The 16,086-nt window shown below is 35.1% G+C and overlaps 1 protein-coding gene across 2 annotated transcripts in view; it reads left to right on the forward strand.

Moving 5' to 3' along the window:
- LOC127427573 (constitutive coactivator of PPAR-gamma-like protein 1) overlaps positions 1 to 14,330 on the forward strand; it is a 37,565-nt gene extending 23,235 nt beyond the window's left edge. For both annotated transcript variants that reach the window (XM_051675231.1, XM_051675232.1), the window contains exons 13-17: positions 4,048 to 4,257; positions 4,759 to 4,948; positions 8,462 to 8,603; positions 12,074 to 12,170; positions 12,438 to 14,330. In XM_051675231.1, the coding sequence (XP_051531191.1) occupies positions 4,048 to 4,257; positions 4,759 to 4,948; positions 8,462 to 8,603; positions 12,074 to 12,170; positions 12,438 to 12,746 (948 nt within the window). In that variant the 3' untranslated portion in view covers positions 12,747 to 14,330. The remainder of the gene's footprint in view (positions 1 to 4,047; positions 4,258 to 4,758; positions 4,949 to 8,461; positions 8,604 to 12,073; positions 12,171 to 12,437) is intronic.
- Positions 14,331 to 16,086: the final 1,756 nt, after the last annotated feature.

A 16,086-nucleotide genomic window follows, 5' to 3' on the forward strand; every position in this document is an offset into this window, starting at 1 on the left:
TTTAGTAAGTTCGGTTCTCTGGTTTGTGTGCAGATGTGTTGTGTTCTGATGTCACTATCGCTGTGGTGGACCTGTTTTTAGATAAAACTAGTTTTCGCTTGAACGCCCCATGTCGCAAAGTGGCTGTGTGAACTGTTGGTCACATGCAGCCACACGAACGTGCACAGGAGATCAACAGTCAGTCCAAACCTTATTGTTTGCTTTCATAACAATCATGAGTTTCATGGAATAATTTATTAGACTGCTGAATTATACTTTTGCATCCTTTTGAAGCTTAAAGGGGTGGTCACCATCCACTGCCATTGAATGACATCACTGAGCACAACACTTTTTCTCAATTTCTCCCTTTGTGTTAAGAAAAAGGAAAGAAAGTAAAATGGGGTTCTAACAACACAGGGGTGAGTAAACAATGACTGAATTTTCATTTTTGGGTGAACTATCCCTTTAAGTACATAGTAGTTAAAGACACCAAATATAAAGTGGGACCATATCCACAAACAGTGGTATTAATACCAATTCATACATTCTCAAGAAATGTTTAGATACCTTAAATAATCCTAATTATCCAAATTATTAAAATGTGGACCATTGCACCACAATATTTCAATTCACTGAGATGCATAACAAACATTTAAAATGAAACCATTCATGCCAAAAACTCAGATTTGGTGCAAATAAGCCTAAACTGATTAAGACCATTTATAATTTTTTAAAGGTGAAGTGTATAACAGAGAGATTTGCTAAAATTATTACTCAAACTAGTTGCAACTGGTTTCTCCAACACTATCAGTCAAAGCAGTGTTCATTTTCACATAGTTTTTCATTTTAGTCAGAATTTTTGGTCTTTTGATGAAAATGTACTTTCAATTTATACATGTCACATCCATTAGTTTTAGTCAGTATACTCTGATTTAAGTGTAGACATATCATTTTAGTTGACAAAAATAGAGTATTTTAGTTGACAATGTGCAAAATGAGAAAAACATGCATCAAACTGTAACAAACCAAACTTTAAACAAATATTTAAAAGTAAATGCACATCAAAACTTAAAGGAATGTTCTGGGTTCAATACAAGTTAAGCTCAATCAACAGCATTTGTGTCAATGTTTATTACCACAAAAATTCATCTCAGCTCCTTCCTCCTTTAAAAAAAAAAAAAAAAAAAAAAAGCACAATTACGACGAGGCACTTACAATGGAAGTGAATGGGGGCCAATTTTTGGAGGGTTTAAATGAAGAAATGTGAAGCTTATAATTCTATAAAAGCACTTGCATTAAATCTTCTGTTAAAACTTGTGTATTATTTGAGCTGTAAAGTTATTTAAAAAAAAAAAAAAGTATTATTTATTTTTTTCAATTTGGAGTGCCCAATTCCCAATGTGCTTTTTAAGTCCTCGTGGTGGCGTAGTGATTCGCCTCAGTCCGGGTGACGGAGGACGAATCCCAGTTGCCTCCACGTCTGAGACCATCAACCCGCGCATCTTATCACGTGGCTTGTTGAGCGCGTTGCCACGGAGACATAGCACGTGTGGAGGCTTCACGCCATCCCCGCGGCATCCACGCTCAACTCACCACACACCCCACCGAGAATGAACCACATTATAGCGATCACGAGGAGGTTACCCCGTGTGACTCTACCCTCCCTAGCAACCGGGCCAATTTGGTTGCTTGGAAGACCTGACTGGAGTCACTCAGCATGCCCTGGGATTTGAACTAGCGAACTCCAGAAGTGGTAGCCAGCGTCCACGCATTTTTGTACTGTTAATGAAGAATAACAGTAAAGCTTGTCAGAAAATAAGACTCAGGCTTGTGCAACAAAACTACATTATATGCAGCTGCACGAGAATGATAAATTATATATGTAAAGCATCAATTACACACCTAATGTGCGGCTTTGCTCTTCATTTTGTTGCATTCTTAGTGCTAACAAGCTTTGCCAGTAAGTGTAAAAGAGAGAAAGAAATATGAAATTGCAAACGGCTCCATCACTGGAACGCTCATCACATTGTATTCATAGTCCAAACTTCCCAGGACGACATAAACGCACCATTTTATTTGACTCTGAATATTAAGCTGGGATACGAGCAAGTATTTTAACAAAATTATACACTTCACCTTTATCTTTGTATTTGAGAGAAAATGCCTCTTGTGAAAGGGGGGGAAAACTGTTTGCCGTATTTTCCTGGACACTTCTTATTTTGTAAGAAAGCGTGCTGGCTGATTGGCCTTAATGCTTTGTAAAAGCATGGTTTTGATAGTCGACTTTGCAGAAAAATATTGTTTTTGAGCAAACTGAGTGAAAGCAGTGCAGTGTTTTTGTGTAGATGGTTTACTTTCCTTGCTGAGCTGCATTGTTATTTATAAAAATATTTTCCGGCTCATTTCAGTCTGTGCCATTTTGTACTCTTAAAATGTGAACCATCCACACTCGCTGTGCTGTGACGTGCTTGTCTGTGTCCGCTTTGTTGATCTTTAAGCGCTTTTTGCTTTGCTGCTGCCTGAATTGGTTGCTCTTGCTGGCTGTCTGTGAATTGGGTGGAGCTGTTTGTGCATTAGTCTACATGTATGTATTGATAGGCTGCAATTTGCTCATGCTTGCTTTGTGGTTAGTTAAAGGGACAGTTCACCCAAAAAAGAAAATTCTTTCATCATTCACTCACCCTCATGCCATCTCAGTTGTGTATGACTTTTCTTACTTCAGCAGAACACAAACAAAATTTTTAGAAGAATATCTCAGCTCTGTTGGTCCTTACAATGCAAGTGAATGGTGATCAGACCTTTGGCGCTCCAGAAATCGCATAAAGGAAACATAAAAGTAATCCATACGACTCCAGTGGTTTAATCCATGTCTTCAGAAGCGATATAATAGGTGTGGGTAAGAAACAGAACAATATTTAAGTCCTTTTTTTCTCCAAATCTCCACTTTAAATTTCACTTTCAGATGTGAAAGTGAAACTAAACAGGCACCACATGTGACTTTTAGATGTAAAAGTGAAAGTGGAGATTTAAAGGAAAAAAGGACTTTCAATTTGATCTGTTTCTTACCCACATTTATTATATCGTTTCTGAAGATATGGATTTAAACACTGGATTACTTCTGTGTTTCCTTTATGTGATTTTTGAGCTACAAAGGTCTGATCACCATGCACTTGGATTGTAAGGACCAACAGAGCTAAAATATTCTTCTACAAATCTTCATTTGTGATCTGCTGAAGAAAGTAAGTCACACACATCTGGGAAAGCATGAGGGTGAGTAAATGATGACAGAATTGTCATTTTTGGGTGTAATATGCCTTTAAGCATATAGCTGCTTATTTAACCTTAAAGAAATAATTCACCCAAAAATGTAAATTATTTCATTTACTCACCCTCATGCCATTCCAGATGTGTATGACTTTCTTCTGCTGGACACAAAGATTTTTAGAAGAATATCTCAGCTCTGTAGGTCCATACAATGCAAGTGAATGATGGGCAAAATGTTGAAGCTCAAAAAGCACATAAAGTAATCCATACGACTCCAGTGGTTTAATCCATGTCTTCAGAAGCAATATGATAGGTGTGGGTGAGAAACAGATCAATACTGTAAGTCCTTTTTTAGTATAAATCTCCACTTTCAAACAGCCCTCCTATGCGCTTATCTTTGGTTTTTGAAGATTCACATTATTCATGCATAACGCCACCTACAGGACAGGGAGGAGAATTTATAGTAAAAAAGGACCTAAATATTGATCTGTTTCTTACCCACATTTATCATATTGCTCCTGAAGAGATGGATTTAACCACTGGAGTCGCCTGGATTACTTTAATGCTGCCTTTATTTGTTTTTGGACCTTTAAAGTTCTGGCCACCATTTACTTGCATTGTATGGACCTACAGAGCTGAAATATTCTTCTAAAAACCTTTGTTTGTGTTCTGCAGAAGAAGGAAAGTCGTACACATCTGGGATGCCATGAAGGTGAGTAAATTATGAGAGAACTTTACTTTTTGGGTGAACTATCCCTCCCTTTAAGAGCTTTGTTTGACATGCTCTGCATCTGTCGCCTCCAGATTGATAACCTGGATCCACGCGGTGTTCAGCTGGCTGCTCTTTTTATGAGCGGCGTGGATATGGCGCTGTTTGCCAATGACGTGTGTGGGCAGCCCATTCCCTGGGAACACTGCTGCCCATGGATGTACTTCGATGGCAAGCTGCTACAGAGTAAACTCATCCGGGCCAACGGGAACAAAGCTCCTCTCATTGACCTCTGCGATGGTCAGGTACACATGATCTGTACTGCACAGCTTCATTCTTTATATAGATTAAAGATCCTAAACATAATCGATAGACAGTGTTTTAATTCAGATCTTAACTTATCCCTTTAACTGTGTGTTGGTCTTGAGGATTTGTAGGGGGCTCAAATACTCTGTTGAGGGTGTCTTGAAGATTTCAACTCGTAGACTGTAATTCTCTTCTACCTTTCTGTGCTTCAATTGGTGTGTGACGCCACTAGAATCAACAGATTGTAATTTATTGGTGCACAGCGTGTACTGTAATATTTACTGAAGTGTTAATTATTAATCCAAAGTTGGAAGTTTAAGCTTACAAAAGCAAAGGAAATGAAACCTACATTTTATGTTAATAATTTAATTTGCTCCTTACATTTCTTTGATTGTAACAAGTGTATTTGTAAGTCTCAAGAGTTTGCGTTCCAGTGTTAAGACCGTGCTGATGGAGTGATAAGCAGTTTGCATCACTTTTTTTTTTCTTGTTGTCTCCAGACTGAGCTCGTTGCCAAGGTAGAGAAGATGCGTCAGAGTATCCTGGAGGGTCTGAACTTCTCTCGGCCACCCCATCCCCTCGCCTTCCCCCCTCCACCTCCACACACTATGCCTTTTTACCCTCCCAACAGCACCTTCTACCCCCCACCACCTCTACCTCCAATGCAGGGTAGAGGCAGGGGGATACATGGTAAGAATGAGGAAATTGTTGGTACGCATACGCAGTATGGCAAACACTTAGTGTTGGTTTTAATTGGTAACAGTAGCTGACTAATATGGGTTTTTTCAATGGCCAATGCTGATATCTAGAGGATGGACATTTGTTTGATATTGCACTACTGAATTACAGCCAGTGATGTACATATAAATGCTGAAATTTGATTGCTAAATATTTGGAGATGATGCTACTCGACATTTCATTGTAAAAGCAATGACAATCAATCAATCAAATTAATTGTGCATAAAGAATTGCTCGGATTTATATTTTCCAAATTATTTAATGCAAATTATTAAATTAAAAGTTATTAAAAATATTTGAAAACCGAATGATAAGGCTGATAAGGCATTTGATAAGGCTGTATGTATTTTGGAAGTGACGAAAGATAAGCTAACACTTCTGGGAATTAAGTATAATAAATAAACAAATACACAAATCTGCATATTCATGCATAAATAAATATACAGTATTAATTAAATGTGCAAGGAGATCTACAAATAAATAAATGCAAAAGATCAATGCAGAAATAATACAGTTTAAAATATAAAGTAATGGTTGGAGAATTGCACATTTTTAAAGTACCGTAAATGCAAATTGGAATTTAGTCAAAAGAATTATAATTTATAAAATAATTTATTTTTCCTTTGTGCAACGTGCTAAAGAGAGGATATCAACAGCTGTCACATTCAAACTATCAATACTATTCTCTCATTAGCATGTTGCATGAAGGTAAATTAAAAACGGAACAACGTACAGAAATAAATGAATAATTAAAGAAATATAGAATTAAAAATCAACTTTCAATTTTGTATTTCCTTTAACATTTTGCATAAATTGGTGCATTTAGTTATTCATTTACTGTATTTGTATATCTCCTCGCACATTTAATCATTTGTATATTTATTTATGCACAAACATGGGTATTTATTTACTTATACAGTACTGTGCAAAAGTCTTAGGCACATAAGAAGTTTCACACAAACATTTGTCTTAAGATGGTTTTTTATATCTTCAGCTTTAGTGTGTCAATAGGAAATATACATTTTAGACTCCCAAACGTTCCTTTTAGTGATGGTTGTCCTTCTGCAAGTTTCTCCCATCTCCACACATGATCTTTGGAGCTCAACCAGAGTGACCATCGGGTTCTTGGTCACCTCTCTTACCAAGGCCCTTCTCCCCCGATTGCTCAGTTTGGCCGGGCGGCCAGATCTAGGAAGATTCCTGGTTGTTCCAAACTTCTTCCATTTAAGAATTATGGAGGCCACTGTGCTCTTGGGAACCTTCAGTGCAGCCGAATTTGTTTTTCACCTTCCCCCGATCTGTGCCTTGGCTCAATCCTGTCTCTGAGCACTGTAGGCAGTTCCTTTGACCTCATGGCTTGGTTTTTGCTCTGATATGCATTTTCAGCTGTGAGACCTTATATAGACAGGTGTGTCCCTTTCCAAATTATGTCCAATCAATGGAATTTGCCACAGGTTGACTCAAATCAAGTGTAGAAACATCTCAAAGATTATCCAGAGAAATGGGATGCACATGAGCTAAATTTCAAGTGTCATAGCAAAGGGTCTGAATACTTATGTTAATGTTATATTTCAGTTTTTATAAAAAATCTGGTTTTTGCTTTGTCCTTATGGGGTTGTAGTGTAGATTGATGTGAAAAAAATAAATAATTTAAAGCATTTTAGCATAAGGCTGCAACATAACAAAACAAAGGGGTCTGAATACTTTCTGAATGCACTGTATATCCACAACATAAACGTAATATTACTTGGGGTGGGGGAAAAAACTCTTAATTTGTTATAAATCACGATTCTTGAGACAAATTATTTTAAAATCGTCTCCCACATGAAAAATGTATTTTTAATATAATTTTAAGAAGTACATGATTATCTTAATGGCAATACAATGATTGATAGATAAATATAGGAAGCTGTATTTCTTGTTCCACTCAGATAGGTTTTCTCTCTTAATTCTTTACATTTAGTCATTTAATGCACCGCTGCTACAGCCATCCAAGCACGGCTTGTTCACTGTCGGACATCAAATCTTCTTCTGTGATCAATGTTCCTGTTATTATGCAAAATCCACAGGTTTATTTGTGAGGTGTTGTGGAGAGTATTTGTCAGGAGTCATTCTGCAGATCATGTCTGACACTGCTTTAATTAATAGTTTAGCTGTAAAAAGGCTTATCAATCTGTTGGATGCCGTAAACTACATGTTGCGCCCCCACAATATTTACAGTCTAACAGCTGTGCACTTCTGAATCTTCAAGTGCTCCGAAAACATTGAAGCATGTCATTCTGCATCCGGGATGTATTGAATGTATGGATTGTATTGGAGCTTTTTGTGTTCCTTACATTTCTTTAATAGTTTTGTGGAATAAGAGGTTTTAGTTATTTAGCCTATTTATTTGTTGAATATCCGTTAGTTATCCTGTGAAAGGGCTGTGCTCAGTGTCCACATATCCTTAAAAAACATGCAGCCTAAATATACAGTACATGGGTTCCTTAACGCTGATTAGTCGACTAATAGCTCAGACAACGCACCAACTGGTTGATTTGTTAGTTTTAAATTTAAATTGGTAGTTTCACAGATACCTACCTTTTACCTGCAAATTCTGTTTTATAGAGTGAAACAATCGTCATTTCAGACACAACTGTTCTTCAATAGAAATTTCTTTGAGTAAAAGGAGTTACCGCCACAAAATATTTCAAAACATCAATTCGCAAAACTTACAGAATTACACTACAGATTGAAAGTAAATATCGAATCAGGAGGTCTGTGGCAATTTCCAGCCCTAATTAAAACTTATAACTGCACAGACAATGAAACCAATGAACAGGTGAAAAGGTTTTTCAAATTATTTGTTTAAAGTTTGATCTGTTACAGTTTATAAGATTTTCTATTTTTTTTTTTTTGTCAACTAAAATGATATGGCATTTTAGTTAAAGTTGTCTAAAATTAATGGGTAACACTTTACAATAAGGTTCTCTTTGTAAACATTAGTTAACATAAACAATGAACAATATTTTTAAATTGTTTATTAACCTTGATTTAATGTGAATTTCAACATATACTAACACATTTTTAAAATCAAAAGTTGTACAAGTTAACATTAATGCACTATATACTAACATGAACTAGCAATGAGCAATTGTATTTTTATAAACTAACATTAACAAAGATTAATAAATGCTGTACTATTATATTGGTCAATTGTTAGTTCATGATGCCTAATGCATTTACTAATGTTAACTAATGGAACCTTATTGTAAAGTATTACCAACTAATACTTGTGAATGACATGATGAAATATTGAATAAATTTAAAGCTTAAATTTCCTTTAAAAGACATTTATAACTACTAAAAAAAAAATATTTAAAAAAGTAACACTGGGTGACATCAGCTAAAAAAATCAAACCTGTTTGATGAAACCCGTAAGAATGCAGTTTCTTAGATTAATCATTTGATTCATTTACTTTCAAGTTGGACTGCAAGCCATCCCCTCACAGGGTGGCAAACTTGAGATTGCAGGCACAGTGGTGGGTCAGTGGGCTGGCAGCCGTCGTGGAAGAGGAAGAGCCTCTTTTCCCATTCAGGTGGTGTCAGTTGGTGGACCAACTAGAGGGTAAGCTTGTAAAAATTCAAAATGACACTTAATTTTACAGTTTAAAAAGAAAAAAATATTACTGATGGTTTTCTGATAAATTATCCCATTATAATTTGTTTTGTGCCGTTAATTTTTTGTCCTCTAATGTAAGAACTACAGGAATGTTATCATAAAATACATTAATACTTAATGTTGTTGATGAGTCTTGGCCATACTCTACTTCTGTTTAATTTGACTTTGCTTGCATGGTCAATGATGGTACAGAGTTCGACCGATATATTGGTTTTACCGATATATCGGTGCCGATAATTGCTTTTTGGAACTATCGGTTAATGGCAAACATCAAAGCTGATAGTTACTGTTTTTTTTATTGTTATTATTATTTATTATTATTATTTATAAGGTTATAAAAATTAGCCCTCCAAAGAAATTTTGTTAAGTAGATTTACTATATGTTAATCATAAGTTCATGTTCATGTTGATTTTGACTCGCGGTGTCCCCGTAGAGAATCTGTTTTTTATTACCGGTTCACTGACGATTTACTATTGATGAATGATAATCTACTGTTTTTGAATTATTGCTCATACAGTAGTTATTAGCCTATATAACAATGTTTACTTTATAGTGTTTATATTGTAATACATTGTAGATGATTGCAAGAGTACATGTTTTGCTTTGTGTTTGTGTGAGCTGGAAGCAAAGAATGTTCAAAATAAGAGTCCCCAGCGTATTTTGGGCTCGTTTATAGTTAAAAGTCCTGCGTTTTGGACCAAATCTTATTTTTTATTTTATGATTATTATTGGGATTTTGGTTGCAAAATAAACAGCATCTGGGATTTTATTCATTTTGGACTCTTGTAGCTTCTATGTCCAACCTAGTCTCATAGAATGAACGTTACTAACTAAATTTTTGCAAATTTACGTGCCACTTTCTATGTTTTGCTGCAGTTTCCTGGTGAAATAAACACAACAACTGTGCCTTTTTATTCACTTTCACACAAATCACGAGTACAACGGGTGATTATGACTTTATAAAAATGTATTTTTCACTCTATTACTCAGATACTGCAATGTTATGATATCAAAATTTTTTAATCTTACATATTATTTGAAAAACTATACATTTTAACACTTGTATTACAGACCCACCTATATCTACACACTTATTCAAATGTAATTAGCTTGCCCAGTATCTCACCTGATCGAGTGTTGGACTTTGGATTCAGAAGACCGCCGTTCAAGTCCAGCCAAGGATGCTAGATACAAAAGTGAATTAAAGTAAAACCAAAGTGACATAGAAGTGACACGAAATGACATGGTTGCTTCAGAAACTAAAATTATTTTCATGTCTAAGTTGCTATTAAGGGTAAGGATGTCTGTTTTGTTCACCTCTCATTTATCTTTTAGGACACTAATGGTTAGGTTTAGGCTAACATTTTAGATTAGGGAAGCATGTTTTACTCATTAAAACATCCATCTAAAATTCACCTTACAAACCTCGTCTGATTACAATATCATTTCACTCGTTTCTGGCGCCCCCCGCTGGACATTTCACTATGAAACTGCAGCCAAATATGTAATGCAGCACGTAATTTTGGTTTGCACAAATGTTGCCATGGTCACGTAAATTTCATGAGATCAGGGTGTTTACAGTTGAAATCAAAAGTTTACATACACCTTAGCCAAATACATTTAAACTCAGTTTATCACAATTTCTGACATTGTAAAATAGGTCAGTTAGGATCATTATTTTAAGAATGTGGAATAATAGTAGAGATTTATTTCAGCTTTTAGTTTTTCAGCTTTTATTTTTTTCATCATATTCCCAGTGGGTCAGAAGTTTACATACACTTTGTTAGTATTTGGTAGCATTGCCTTTAAATTGTTTCACTTGGGTCAAATGTTTTGGGTAGCCTTCCACAAGCTTTTCACAATAAGTTGCTGGAATTTTGGCCCATTCCTCCAGACAGAACTGGTGTAACTGAGTCAGGTTTGTAGGCCTCCTTGCTCACACACGATTTTTCAGTTCTGCCCACAAATTTTCTATCTGATTGAGGTCAAGGCTTTGTGATGGCCACTCCAATACCTTGACTTTGTTGTCCTTAAGCCATTTTGCCACAACTTTGTAGGTATGCTCGGGGTCATTGTCCATTTGGAAGACCCATTTGTGACCGAGCTTTAACTTCCTGGCTGATGTCTTGAGATATTGCTTCAATATATCCACATCATTTTCCTTCCTCATGATGCCATCTATTTTGTGAAGTGCACCAGTCCCTCCTGCAGCAAAGCACCCCCACAACATGATGCTACCACCCCCATGCTTCACAGCTGGGATGGTGTTCTTCGGCTTGCAAGTCTCACCGTTTTTCCTCCAAACATAACGATGGTCATTATGGCCAAACAGTTAAAAAAAAATTTTCATCAGACCAAAGGACATTTCTCCAAAAAGTAAGATCTTTGTCCCCATGTGCACTTGCAAACTGTAGTCTGGCTTTTTTATGGCGGATTTGGTGCAGTGGTTTCTTCCTTGCTGAGCAGCCTTTCAGGTTATATCGATATAAGACTTGTTTTACTGTGGATATAGATACTTGTCTATCTGTTTTCTCCAGTATCTTCACAAGGTCCTTTGCTGTTGTTCTGGGATTGATTTGCACTTTTTGCACCAAAAAACATTCATCTCTAGGAGACAGAATGCGTCTCCTTCCTGAGCGGTATGATGGCTGCGTGGTCCCATGGTGTTTATACTTGCGTACTGTTGTTTGTACAGATGAATGTGGTACCTTCAGGCATTTGGAAATTGCTCCCAAGGATGAACCAGACTTGTGGAGGTCCACATTTTTTTTTCTGAGGTCTTGGCTGATTTCTTTTTATTTTCCCATGATGTCAAGCAAAGAGGCACTGAGTTTGAAGGTAGGCTTTAAAATACATCCACAGGTACACCTCCAATTGACTCCAGTTAGCCAATTAGCCTATCAGAAGCTAATTGGCTAATTGCCTAAAGGCTTGACATCATTTTCTGGAACTTTCCAAGCTGCTTAAAGGCACAGTTAACTTAATGTATGTAAACTTATGACCCACTAGAATGGTGATAAAGTTAATTCAGAGTGAAACAATCTGTCTGTAAACAATTGTTGGAAAAATTACTTGTGTCATGCACAAAGTAGATGTCCTAAATGACTTGCCAAAACTATAGTTTGCTAATATGAAATCTGTGGAGTGGTTAAAAACTTGTTTTAATGACTTCAGCCTAAGAGTATGTAAACTTCTGACTTCAACTGTATGTCTGTGCCTGTCACAATACAGAAAGACTATGAAATTTGTGTAACTTTCACTAAATCTATTTAAAACACTGTCAGCCGATAAATCGATTATTAGCCTTTTCCCCCACTTTAGTTATTGGTATCAGCAAAATTCACTACCGGTCGACCTCTAGTTGGTACATGGATCTATATGGTTTATGATATTTAAATTGATTGCTTTTTTTCAGTCGACCAAGAGGTGTGATTTCCACTCCTGTTATAAGGACCTTTGGTCGAGGAATCAAATACCACAGTAGAGGTTTCAAGAATCAGGGATCGTACCAGGTGAATCATACACATTTTTCTAGATGTTTTACAATCAAGAATTTATATTTATTTCTTGTGCTTGTGCAGGGTTGTATTATAAGAAGTAAAATACAATATGTGGTTCAGAAAAGAGGGTACTGAAAATCATTCAAATCAATGATGGCATAATGTTAATGACACTTTTATTGTATCCAGTAGTTCTGCCAAGAGTATTATTTATTGACTTATATGGATTCTTAATTTCAGTTATTTAAAAATGAAATCCTGTCAATTGAATTTTAACAGATAAAGCCTGCATATGCTGCCTCAGCCAGTGAAGTGATAAAAGACAAAACGAAGCCCAAGCTGGCAACCAAAATGCCCCATCTGATCTCAGAAGGGTCCACGGCAGCCGAGAATGGCTTGGAGGGTAAAGAGGCAAAGCAGCTCAATGGGAACAAAGGGGAAAGCAGGGCTCCTAACCAACCTGAAAGTGCCTTTAGCAACGAATCTAAATTGTGCAATACGAATCCTCATTTAAATGCACTAAATGTAGACAGTGAAGGCCACAGAGATGAAGATCTCGGGGCTGCTGTCTTAAAAACAGAAGAGTAAACCTATTTTTATAGAGGGGGTGAAGGTTGATGGAAAGTTTAAGGTTAAGGAATATTTGGAAGAATGGAAGGCCTACAGTGTGTGTACATTTTTTCCTCTCCGAAAGCTATAAATGAGGACTGATGAGTTTTCGAAATCCTTCTTCGATGTCAGTGAGTTAAAACCGCAAGTAATGAGCTAGAGGATACCTCTCAGTAAAACATAGACAATATACAAGTTATATAGAGAATTTTACCAGTTTAATGTTGAAAGACGGTGTTCTCCTTCGTCACTGATATTTCCTGTTTCTGACAGGTTTCATGAAATTATTTACTTTTGCAATGAATTACAGAAACCGAAATACTAATTTTCATTTGCTAAGTCTTTTAGTTTAGTAAGTTGAGATTCATGTTCCCTGTACTTGGCACCATATATTGCCATTTTAATTAAGTTTGTATTGTCACAGTAAAAGCTTTCTTATTTTTTTTTTTTTATGTAAAACTCAAATGAAAAGGAGAAAATCAAAAACACATTTCTCACGCGTCATCGCTGTGAGTGTACTCATACACTCACATTAAGTTACTAGTGTTAATACTGCAACTTAAGTTCTAATGATTTCAAAGTCATACATTAGCGATATAGGTAATATGACAAGAAATGGTTTGAAAAGTGTCAGGAGTTGCAAATGAACTATTGGAAAACACCAACGTCTCTTTCCGTGTCAGAAAATGCCATGCATCGGTGATCAGCGTGGTTTCTTGAATCCAACATAGAACATTAGTACAACTGCCTCGACTGAACTTTATGCATGGCTCTCGATAAAAAAAAAATTAAAAAAAATATAATTAAAATAAAAAGGTGTGTAGTTATAATGCATGTTGTCCTATTTCTTGCTTCATTACAACTACTGTGCCCATCTTCAAAATTTAAAAAGGCTAGTAATCAGTAATGGTTCTATAAAAGGTGTTAACTGTTAGTCAGTAACTGATTTGCGCTAACCTTTCTTTTTTTTTTTTTTTTTTTTGTGATTAATTGACCTGTTGTATTTACTAAAAAAATATATATATATATATATATATATAATCTAGCCACTTTAAATATTGTTAATCCTGGTGTAAGCATCACTGTATACATTATTGTTCTCTGTTGCTGTTTTCTGCATTCATACTAGCAAATCATCTGTGAAAAAAACAATCTCCCCTTTTTTTCTTAGCTCAGATTAAGTCTGCGAAACATTTGACCCTCCCATTTTGAGAGTTTAGCCTAAGCAAGTAAAATTGTAATCATTTTGATGTTTAATTTAGTGTTTTCAGAACTTACCGTACTTCTAAACGAGAATCGTTACTTCTCCATCTAATCCTCCTGATGCTTTTCATTGCACAATAGTGATCAGAAATATGGTGTATCCCCCTCAGTCCCCTGCCGCAAGTCTAAGTAGGTTACCTTGATGTAAGTTGATCGGAGTTTCTTCCCAACTCATTGGTTGTAAAAGAATGAACTACTGTTGGATTTGAGTGATTGTTGATGGATTGTGGTGTGATGTTTTTGAAGGAAATTGAATGCAACTTACAATGCTTAATAAAAGTCTTTATTCTTTTAGAATAATTCGGTTTTCGTCTCAGTTTTTAAGGAGTGATTGTGGCTAAGGATCTGAAACTGATTTAAAAATGTTACTTATTAGATTTAAGGGTGTTACAGGCAAGCCCACTGCTGGGGATTAAACTGACAAGTCGTGTTCTTTAGCTGTAGATTTTAGTTTTTGCTCCATAATAATAGAGCAATATTGTATTTATTAAATTTTTTTAGAATGTATTTTTTTTTTCCTTCTAAAATTACATTTATTTACATTTTTGTACTGCATCTCTTATTTAAAAAAAATCTGTTTAACCCTACAATACAAATGCAACCTTTTTCCCCTAAAATGCATATGTGGGTCGAAAAAGACCCAGGTGAAATCTGGATGCTTGTTCTTTATAAAAGTAAAGTTTTTTTTATTAGTTTTTTATTATTTTTTTTTTTAAGGAAAAGTAGCTGTAATTATAATTGTATTAATTTAAATTTTTAAATGGTTGATACATATTTTAAATTCTGAAGGGTTTCACACATTGAAAATGAAGTGGGACATTTGGATGATTTGAAGATTTACTCAATCCATAACAAAATTATATCGAATTGAGTTAGACAATCTTTAACTAAATAATAATAATAAAAAAAATAATAATAATTTTAGGTTTTATTAAAAAAAAAAAAAAATTTAAAAATAAAAAAAACTTTTTTAAAATAACAATTCTATTCAATTTGATGGAATTCTATTACATTTAAATGCGTAAAGGCTGTATAACAGAAATGTGGGCAATTTCTATGTTTGGTGGAAAAATATAAAAATGTCTCAACTCACACAAAGAAATATACAGTATGCACACAGAAAAAATTGTTGGATTTACTTAAAATATATATGTTGCATATTTGCATCAAGCTTTTTAAGTAAATTCAACTTATGGTCATTTTAGGTCAGCATAACTACAAAACCTTTGTTAGAAATATACGAATGATTCAGTTCATTCAACTTAATTTTCTTTAAAAGGTATGTCACACTTATAACATTTAACAACTGATGCATGTTCTTTCAAATGAACTTAAATATTATTGATCATATACTTCATTTAATTAAACTTGATTCCCCAAAAAAGTGCAGATGAAGCTGCACTTCAGCTACGCACATTCATGCGCAAGGACAAATTACATGGATTGAACACGATCCAACTTTACCAAAGGGAACATTAATCACCCTAATGGTGACTTTACACGAAACAACTAATTACAGTAAAACGACGACATCAATAATACTAAAAGGAGCTAAAATTTCTATAAATTCTTGAAAACATGCTCCAATAAGTTCATTCTGACCAAACAAACACCTCAGTTCTGTACTTGATTGTTTGAGTTAGTATACTTAAAATCTAAATTTGATGGATTTTTGAACCAAAGAAGTTCAAGGTTTTTACCATGCTACACTTCAAGGTCACCTTATAATTAATATGTAGTGTTGTACACATTAATCCATATTCGTTTTTTTTTTATTATTTATTTATTTTATCAGTATTCAATGAACTAGGATTTTGTTTTTTTATTACAAAAAAAAGTTTATGAACTTGAAAAATGACAACCTTTTGTACTCGACTTTGCTGTATAACACAGTGGTCATTCGGAACTCACTTTTTTAGTCATTTTTATAGTAAACTCTGTTTGAAGTGATCTTACAGCATGAATATAATTATTGTTCTCCCTTCAAAGAGCCCTTTTGAGGGTGCTCATTCTGTTTGGACTGCAGAGTATATTTCTGTATAACTCTATGTAGCTA

Source organism: Myxocyprinus asiaticus, chromosome 37, assembly GCF_019703515.2.
Source record: "Myxocyprinus asiaticus isolate MX2 ecotype Aquarium Trade chromosome 37, UBuf_Myxa_2, whole genome shotgun sequence".
NCBI lineage: Eukaryota > Metazoa > Chordata > Actinopteri > Cypriniformes > Catostomidae > Myxocyprinus > Myxocyprinus asiaticus.